Source organism: Gossypium arboreum, chromosome 5 (assembly GCF_025698485.1).
Source record: "Gossypium arboreum isolate Shixiya-1 chromosome 5, ASM2569848v2, whole genome shotgun sequence".
Taxonomy (NCBI): Eukaryota; Viridiplantae; Streptophyta; class Magnoliopsida; order Malvales; family Malvaceae; genus Gossypium; species Gossypium arboreum.
This window is the reverse complement of record NC_069074.1, coordinates 20,310,519-20,320,996: the sequence shown is the minus strand read 5'-3', so window position 1 is coordinate 20,320,996 and position 10,478 is coordinate 20,310,519. Positions and strand designations below refer to the sequence as shown.

The 10,478-nt window shown below is 29.6% G+C and overlaps 1 protein-coding gene across 1 annotated transcript; it reads right to left on the bottom strand.

Annotated features, from left to right (window-relative positions):
- Positions 1-5,363: 5,363 nt before the first annotated feature.
- LOC108451860 (cyclin-D3-1-like) lies at positions 5,364-8,240 on the bottom strand. Its single transcript, XM_017749552.2, has 6 exons — positions 7,518-8,240; positions 6,841-6,927; positions 6,642-6,740; positions 6,352-6,553; positions 6,110-6,234; positions 5,364-5,988 (listed from the first exon to the last, which is right to left on the bottom strand). Exons 1-6 carry the CDS (start codon positions 7,848-7,850, stop codon positions 5,734-5,736), a joined length of 1,101 nt encoding a protein of 366 aa, XP_017605041.1. The 5' UTR covers positions 7,851-8,240; the 3' UTR covers positions 5,364-5,733.
- Positions 8,241-10,478: the final 2,238 nt, after the last annotated feature.

Genomic DNA, 10,478 nt, shown 5'->3' with positions numbered 1-10,478 from the left:
ACATATTTTACAATTGTACACATATTTAATTCTACATTTGTACCAATAATTTTATTACATTTGTCATTATTTAATTTGTTTCTCAAACAAAAATCTCATAATTTAATTATTTAATTATTTAATTAACAAATATCTTTTACTTAAATTATAAGTAATTAAGTATTTAAATTACAAATTTACCAGTATAATTTTTACACATGTATATTTTTATTACCATACAATTATCTACTATTTAATTTATTTAATAATAATGCTAATAATAACAATCTAATATAAAACCATAATGTTAATTAATAATTATAATAATTTAATATAAAACCATAATAATAATCATAATAATATATAAAACCTAAAAAAATCTTTGATTTTATTTCACCAATATGCCGCCTCATTTGTAGTCAATGGCTTAATTACCATTTTAATCCTTTTTATTTTCTATTGCTTCATAATTAAACTTTTACCCTTTATTCAATTTAATCCTTTTTATTACTTACTCTAAATTAAGCTAAATTCACCTAATTAGATCCTAATTAGACAAACCACTAGGCTCATAAATATTTTTAATAATTATTTTCGAACTTATTTCACTAAGACGGAGGCCCTATAACTTACTTTTCCGGTGCCCGTGAATTTCAGGTTATTACAAAAACATTCCAGTAAGTCATTTGCCTTAAGTTCTTGTATACTTCTGTTTATGAATTTGTTTGACACGTTTCTCTTGTTCTTGTAGGTCAAAAGACATAAAGTTGGTATCCCAACTCAGCAACAAGCTACCCCAAATCAGCAAGAGAGTACCCCAACTCAACAAGCTGCCCCAACTCAGTTACCTAGTGCCCTAACTCATCCACAAGCTGCCCTAACTCAGTTAACTAATGCCCTAACTTATCAATAAGCTGCCCTAAGAGAAAAGCTCCCATTCAAGAGAAGACTAACCACTGTTAGATGGATGCCTCCTACTCAAAGGTCATCTATGACAGACCATTGATGACGATGTGAACAAACCTTATTTTATTAACTTTTTGAAAATGTGTAAATTTGCCTGCTACTGATCTATTAACTTAGGCAAATAAATTTTTTGTAAATTTGCCTGTGATTGCTACTGTTGATAAACTTAGGCATATAATCACTGAAATTTTTTGTAAATTTCCCTACAATTTACATTTGTTCACTTGTATTGAATTGTAGGAAAATTTGGCAATATTTTGCCCCTCATTCCTTTTGTAAATAGTTTAGCGTTTTGGCCTTAATATATGAGTATTGACCTATGCTATTTTTGTTATTTCTTATCTTCTAACATATGAGTATTGAAAAACAAATTTGTGAGAATTGAGAAATACATATGTGTTTTTTCATCTGTTATCTTTTTCTGCATTTTGAGCATTGAGAAATACATGTGTTTTTCCACATGTTATCTTCTCTTCTAACTGTTGTAAGCAACAAAAATATCACAAAACAATTTGTAATCAACAAAAATATCTCATTTCAAGTCTCTCAAGTGTTTGTAAACAACAACATGAGCTGGTTAGCCATGTATACCAGTAGCCATGTATAACATATGTTAAGCAACAATATACCAGTAGCCATGTATACCAACATCACCAACAATATGCCAGCAACAATATTACAAAACATAACCTGGTTTTCAATGCTAATTACAACAACATAAGTTGATTTTTAAGGTTTTAAAAACAACAACAAAGTTACAAATACAAGCACCAAAAACCAAGTTCTTCTCTCCATCCTCTTTGCATCCTCTAATGTCTTCACTTTTTTTAGAAGACCCAACAAAACTAGCTTAAAAACTGACATGGTTTTCGAAATCTAAAGCCAAATTTGTTACACCCAAAAAACTTCCTACCTAGGTTGTCATTGGACCAAGACGTGTTTAACTTGGTTGGGTTTCCACAATAGCACACCAGAATCACTTCAGGCATCTCCATTTTTCTCTTCTTCTTCTTCTTCTCCTTCTTCTTCTTCTTCTTCTTCTTCTCCTCCTCCTCCTATTATTCTTCTTCTTTTCCTTTTTCTCTAACCCTAAAATAGTGCTAGTAGGGCTGTTAAGTGAGAGTAACCGGCCATTTGGACGGTTTTTTTACACCAACGACGCCGTTAATTGCCATGTCATTTTGCCGTGACATCTGTGACGGAAGACGGCAAAAAGGATTATTTTGTAGCTTTTCGAAAGTTGAGTGACTGAAATGAAACCTAGGTGACTATTTTGCCAGCTAACCCAAAGTTAGGTGACTGGTGGTGTAATTTACCATTATTTTTATGTTAAGTTTTTAAAAATTTTATTTTATAATTATTTTCACCAACATGATGAGGTGAGTGTGTCGTTATCAATTTATTATAATATTTCTAATTCAATTAGTGTAATCAAATAAAATCTCAATTAAAAATAATAATATTTCAACAGATAATATATATTATTATAATGATATTTTAATATTTTAATATAAAATTTTAAATAAAATAATTAAAAATGTTGCTTAAAACAAGTAAGAATTAAGGATTGAATCTAAGGCGAAGAAATGAGTTTTAACACACTAGTTAATTTAATAAATAATTTTTTCAGAAAATCATTTAACATTGGTGCAATCATGTGGTTTTAAACTTGAAATATATTTTAAAGAGATTAGAAATACAGTTACTATAATAATTGATATAATTCAAGAAACTATAATTAGAAATAATATTAGAAAATATGATTAGATTCATAATCAAAATCTAAATACAACTTAAGAAAAGAAAAACAGAAGCTACACCTAATTTATATAAAATAAAACTTGAAATTATCTAAAAGTTGTAAGGCAAATTGAAAATTGAGTATTTTAATAAAATAGAGAACATCTAAAGCGACTAATGCGGAGATGCAACGGCAAGTGGCGTGCTCTTTGTGGCGTGTGTTTTAACTGCTAGTTTTTTTCTTCTTTTTGACTTTTTCGTTTTTCTTGTGATTTCTATATTTGCCTTTTGCCCCCTCCATAACTATTTTAAATGTTGCTGTAAACCCTACCTCATACTTACATATCAAATATTAAGTGATGAAATTTGAAAAGATAAAAATGAAATTAGTAAAATATTATAACTTTGAGACATGTAGACCACTTTCTTTAAAATTTTAATATGTCGTAAAGATAAAAATCTCAACATTACAAGTAATAGACAAGTCATTTATATAAGCACCCGATGGACGTATTTTTGTATGGAATATATTTTCATAATATTGTGTTATTTTATTAGACAATTTTACCTCTAGTTATGTCTTTCTATAATATGTTATGTATATATATTTCTATGTGTGAGAGAAATATTGCAAAACTTCATACCATTCGTAGACATAATTGGTGTAAATAAGTGACAACTCACTGCCAAATTTCACTAATAGTTTTGGTTAACCTATAAATAAAATAAAACAAAGCTTCACACCATATTTATTATAAGAGAGGTATAATTTCCAAACGTTTTAAAATTGAATTAGTGATATTGTCGGTTAACTAATTATCAATAATATCAATCATTAAAAAGCATCGAATTGAATTGAATATCTTAACAACTAATTAACCATTTATAATAAATCCTAAAAAAAAAAAACTCATTCATCCAAACAGTGTAAAATTTAAATATATAATATCAAAGTTTTATGATCATAATATTACCATTAAGTCAAGGTTTTGTTACCTGATAATAAATAATTATTAATCGGTTAAATTTCAATATAAAATATTCATGGACTTAAATTTCATTGGATGTGTGAGAAATAAAGAAAACGCAGAGGGGGATGAGGAGAAAGGAGTTAGAAAAGTTGTAAAGCTTTTGGGTAGTGGACATGGTTAAGTTGGATGGGCCATTGTCCATTAAGGTGGGAGTCAAAGTCAACATGACGGCATTATCAAGTACTCCAAGTACCACCACCAGCATACCAAGTTTGGGCAAACCGGACAACAGTCAAAGCAAGGAGAGAGACAGAGGTAGTAATTCATTGTGTATTAGCGTTCACACTATCTCCTTAATTCTTGAGGTACTTTTTTGTGAAAAAATCTGTGGTTGTGGCATGGCATGGCTGAGCTCTTCGATTGCTTTGCAAATTACGAAGCTTGTGATACCTTGAAACTCCTCTAGTCACCTCGTTTTGGTACGTTAGGTGTTGTTGTATTGCTCATTGATTATTAATGAATGAGTATCCAAATTCGGCTAGATGTTGTCTCTTTTCTTTTTCACAATTAACCGACGGTTAGTGGTGGCCTCAAAAGACATAGTAAAAGGTAGACATGGGATGGGAGTCAGAGGAGACAAACATCGATAAATGGGCCTAATATTTAAGAAGACTAAAAGCCTAAGAATCCATCTCACTCAATCCTCTTTATTATTATCGGGCCTGGTTTGCACGGAGCAGAGCGGCGGAGCCACCATCATTGTCGCTTGATTGGTCCCAATGCCATTGAAACCGATGGCCACAAGTATATCGACTGAATAGGTTTCCATCGTCTGATGTGCCAAAAGAGTGAGGATAACAACAAAAACAGCTTTATGTATTAGCAGCTGCAGATAAACAGGGAACAGCAACCTCATTAGTTCATAAAATTTCGTCTTATTGCACAACATAGAGAAACAATCTTTAATTATTGTAAAACAAACAGTCAATCATAACTCCACTCGTCGTCACTTTTTTTTTTTTTTTAGGGTCAAAGGCTGTTTAATCCATTAAAGTGATTCTGCTGTTAATTTGATTCTTATTTTTAAAATTTTGGTCATAATGAGAATTAAATTTATTAGGCTAAATTTTATTATCAATTATTCTTTTAAAAACAATCAATATTATTTTAAGGATATTTATATCTTTTATATTTTAATAAATCTAGAAAATAAATACAATAATTATAATATTTAAACAGTTGATTTCTGTATAAAAATATTATAAAAAACATGTTTATATCTAAAAAACATTGGGTTTTACAATCATTATATTTTCGATTTGCAAATAGTAAAATATGAATCCTTTAGTTACACCCATATCTTATGTTGTATGTTCCCAAACCTGATTATTCTATTGCCACTGTGGTTTTGGAGAAAAACGTGAATATTAATTTGGAATCTTTGATGAATTAAATATTTCTAAACACATATTAAATAAATGGAAAAATAATAAAATTATAGTTCTGAACGGAAATAAATTTAATATTGAATGTTCCAAGTGACCAGTTATTGTCAGAAAATAATAATCCATACAAATACCTTCATTTATCTATCTTACTATTTCTTCTAGCCCATTCAAGCCCATTACTTAGAGTTACGCACTTTATATTTGGTAATAACATTATATAATAATAATTAAAATCATAGCAATATAAACAAAATCGAAATTTGGAAATGTATTTCATTTTCATATTACTTTTTTTTTTTCTCCCAAAAAACTATCTCACAAAGCAGAAAAATACTGTTCTTTTTTTTTTTTTTTCTCTCCCACCTCTCTCTCCATTGCCAGTACTAGCTGTTAAGAAGTCTAATATTTAACAGCTGGTGACACCATCATCAAGTTATCCCTCTGTCCATGCCAAGAGCATGAAATGGCAGCAATTCATACAAAATCCCTTCCATACTCACTCCATGACACAACTTATTCACCATTTTAACACACCCAAAGCTATGGTATGCAACAGTAACAAAACATGTAGGAACGAGCATAGTAGTTTTTTTTTTTTTTTTTCTTGTGTGTGTGTTTGTTTCATGGTTTTACAGCTCCACTTCACAGGGTCTGTTTAGCTTTCTCCTTTTGGTACTGCGACTGGGACTAGTATGTGTCTGTGAAGAAGAGTTTGCAAATGACCCAACCGTGGTGTCATCACTTTTATAGCTGAAGCAAGCGGCATCCAGCACCCCAATTGGGCTCTGTGGCACAGATGGGACGGTTGCATTGCTGCCTACCTTAATAGACCCACCAACCAATGACATATCATTTATCACTTCCACACACTTCATCACTCTTTCCTGCAAATTAAAATCAAACCATATTAGCAAGTAACCAAAGTTAAATCGATCATAATTCAAACTATATTAGCAAGTAATCAAAGTTAAATCGATCATGTATGGACCACCAGGGCTCATTTACCTTTTTTACATGTTGAGTGAGAACAGACATAGCTTTCTCAGTGTCCACTGTTGTGGTTTCTACAGCAACATATATGGCCACTGCTGCTGCAATCTCAGATGGCTTGAATTCCAAGAAGTCAATCCCTACATTTAATTCCCCACCAACCATTAGATCCCTCTCAAAATTATTACAAGAAAATACTACAGTTGTCTTTCTGTGTTTCTGCAACTTCGAATAACACAAGAGAGAAAGGGGGGGACCTTTTATTGTGCTTGAGATGAGTTGGATTGATCCCAATATTGAACTCCTTAGTGGGGTTTTATCATCATTGAGCTTGTAAAGGAAATAGTCTATGAAGGAGAATGGGGTGATTGCTTGCATTCTCCAACTCAAGGTACTCAACACTAAAAGCTCCATTCTTTGTATGGTTCTAGCCTCAAACACAAATTTAGATTCACAAACCTGTTATTCATGAACAAAAAACTATTAGATCAAATCATCTTCTACAACACCTAAAAAATAAAATAAAAACTATTGCTAGATTTCTAACCTGCAAATCTAAAACCAACGGAACTTCAGTCTCCTCCATTTTGGCTGCAAGAGATAAACATGCAACCGCTAGTAATTGCATCATCCAAGCTTTGCCCTTCTGCATTATCCAAAGAACGGAGTTTAGTGAAAAGGGTAGGTCCAAAATGTTTAATATTCTCATGTTTGATTGGTTTTTTTTTTTTTTTTTTTAAACTTACTGGTAATTCGTAGGCAGAGAGGAACCTGTCCAAGTAGTTTATTGATAAATACTCACACAAAGGTCCAAAATTGAAATGAGCATGAACCTGTTAAACATTGACGATTAAAAAGAATCAAACATTTAAACAAAACTCAAAAGAAAAAGGAAAGGAATGAAATGATGAAGGCCAAAAGGCAAAATAATTGAATCCAAACAGGAAAGGGAAGCATTGCAACTTATACCCTACAAACAAGGACCAATAAAGAGAAATGGAATGTTCAATAAAGCAGAAATAATTTGAAGCCGACGAGAAAGAAATGAAAGACAAATACAATTAAACAATCAGCATAGGACCCAATTACAAAAAGGAAAAACAATCCACCTATACAAAATAAGAAGATACCAAAACAAAGAGAAAACCAAAACCAAGTTTATTTCACATAAACAGTATCAATCAAAGAAAGGGTTTTACTCAGAATAATACAGAGAAAAAGCTTTGCAAATCTAAGGGGGGGAAAAAACCAAGATTTTCACTTCGAAACGATCCTCTGATAATGGCAAAAATAAGTCCTATTTAGTGAAATAAATGCACCCACTTCATAAAAAAAAAAAAAAAAAAACTCATAAATGTGAGACCTTATAATTAATCTAATCAGAGTCAATTCTGAATTAAAAAGGATAAAATTAAAAGCCCACCTTCCGAATAAAATCAACAGCTTCATTCCTAGTCGCCGGGTCTAAATCGCCACCTTGTAACCTCTTCAAGTAACCGGCATTGGGCAAATGCTGATGTTCTTTCTCAACCATCAAAACCACACATTCCTCGCTCTGCAACGGTAACCCATCTTCACCGACGCCATTAAAGACTCGGTTTTGATTCGAGTTTCGATAAAAACTATGATCCCATGTCGACCCAAACCCTCCCACCTCACCACTCCCGCCAAAGTAACAATCGTTATCACCGAAAATGCTGGTGTCGTCTTCTGCACATAGAAGACTCGAAACCATACAATCGAAACTGGGTGCCATTGCAGACAATAAAAAACCTCTCAACAAATTCAAAGAAAAAAATCTAAACTAAATTAAACTCTCTTTTATCGTACCTTCTAAACAATAAATGGATTTTCTACTTGAATTTAAATAAAAAAAAAGTGTTCCTTTAATCAAAGAATAGAAATGGGTTTTGTAAGAAATGGAAAAAAAAAAAAACAAGTATACAAATAGAGAGTGAAGTTTTGCAGCAGTCTCTGAAAAAGACTGCTGAAGAAGAGGGTCTCTTAAGAAGTAAATCAATGCCCTTTTTAGGGTAAAAGCAAGAGAGAGAGTGCGTGTGTGACTCTGATAGGGAAAGAGAGTGAGAATCGGAGGGAAAGAAGAGAATATATATATATATATCTACTGCTTGCTAATTTACTAATTATTTATGTTGTTTTTGAGTCTTTGGACTTTCTTTTATATACGTAGAATTTTTATTTTTATTTTTTTTACTTTTCTACGAATTTTTATTGAATCGTGATTGCTTTTGGATTCTGCTTCTTAATAGATTTTTAGAATTTAGTGCGTTGAAAAAAAAGGTAATATTTTGTTATTTTGGTAACAAATGGTAGAAAATTATGATTTATCACTTCATTTGGTGTGTTTATTTACCATAATTAGCCAATAATGAAACTTGTTTAAAAAAATTCAATTTTATAATTAATTTTATATTATTTTATTTGAAAATTTCACTTTTATATATCTTTTTGAAACGATATTACCATAATTAATGAAAAATCACTTTGTTTCGATTAAATCGGTTTTGGTTTCATAATGTTCCGTGGTGTTGATTATTAGGAAAGTTTGGTTGAATATCCATTCCTTTTTGCAATCAATTTGAAAGGTTTTTTTTATTTTTTTATTTTCCTTTCAGTCTACAAATATTCAAGTTTATTATTGTATATATTTTGTGATATTGAATTAATTATTACATTTTAATGATTAACTTAACTCAATAGTTAGGGTTTAGCATTAGTTGCACTAAAATTTGATTGTAATTGAATAAATTTGATTAGTTTAGTTGGATTAATTATCAAGTAAAATCCTTTATTTAATTATGTGTTTTAAAAAGGTTATTTTAGTTCAATTTATTAAGTTTTGATTTTAAGCGAAACCGTTTATTTTCAAAAGCTTAATTTAGTTCGATTTATTGAGTTTTGATATTAAGTGAAACCATTTATTTTATTATACAAAGTAAAACCACTTGTTCAATTATGTGTTTTTAAAACGTTAATTTAGTTCAATTTATTGAATTTTGATATTAAGTAGAACTGTTTATTCAATTATGTGTTTTTGAAAAGGCTATTTTAGTTCAATTCATTGAGTTTCGATATTAAGTAAAACCATTTATTCAAGTTATACGTTTTGAGAAGATTAAATTAATTTGATTTATTGAGTTTTGATATTAAATAAAATCGTTTATTCGGTAATATGTTTTAGAAGGTTAGTTTAGGTTTTATTTATTGAAATTTGGTATTAAATAAAACCATTGTTTTAGTTGTACATTTTCAGAAAGTTGAGTTCGATTTATTGCATCTTAATGGGGTTAGCTTAATTTGATATATTGAGTTTTAATGTCAAAGAAAATCGTTTATTTAATAATACATTCTCAAAATTAATAAAGTTGTGCTTGATAAATCATTAAATTATTTTTGAGTGAAATGAGCCTTTTTATATTTAATATTTAATATTTTAAATGTGTTTGATAATTATATTATTTTTATTAATAATAATTAAAAATGTTAGAATAAAATAATTAATTACAAAACTTTGAAGTTGTTAACTTGATTTTTAATTTTTAAAATATATTTACAATTATATATCTGTTTTTTATTTTTAAATCAAGTATTTCAAATGTTATCATATTTAACTTTTATTCCAAGCTATTAAAATTATATAAAATATTGTATCATTTGTAAAAATCATCTATTTATTAAATAATATAATTATATTTCGTGCTTAATTTATATTAATTTACCAAATAAAAGTTTCATATAAATCAACACTTATAAATTAAGTGCTAAAAGTTCAACACTTAATTTTTTAGCTTATCAGTCAACACCTACATAACCACTTGTAGTTGAGTTGCAAGGGACTAGTTGATCTTGATTAAGCCACTAGTTGAGTGGCAAAGGACTGTGTGTTCAAGTTTTCTGTTATCCTTTATATCGAATTCAATCATTAAACTGTAATATGGTTGGTGGAATCAAACTAGTTGAATCAGGTTAATAAAGGGTTGAAGTGGTGGTCGAATTGATTTTCTATTTTTTATAATTTTTTAATAATTTATTTAATTAAAATTAGACCGATTGATTGAATTGGAAATTGGTGGGTAGTTTTAAAAACACTGCTTTATAAATAAACAAATAAATAAGAGTTAATTCCACTAAACATTCCCAAGCTATGATCTTATTAAAAATTGGTCACTAAACTTCAAATCATTCTAATCACATCCTCCAACTATCAAGATTATATCAATTAGGTCATGTTGTTACTAAAAGCCATAATTTAATTGTTAAATGAACATCAGGGTTTTACGTAACATAATTTAAAATAAAACTTTTAAGAAAAATGAGTACCGTAAAAATGAATGTTTAAAAAAAGAACTTTTCAAAACTTTTA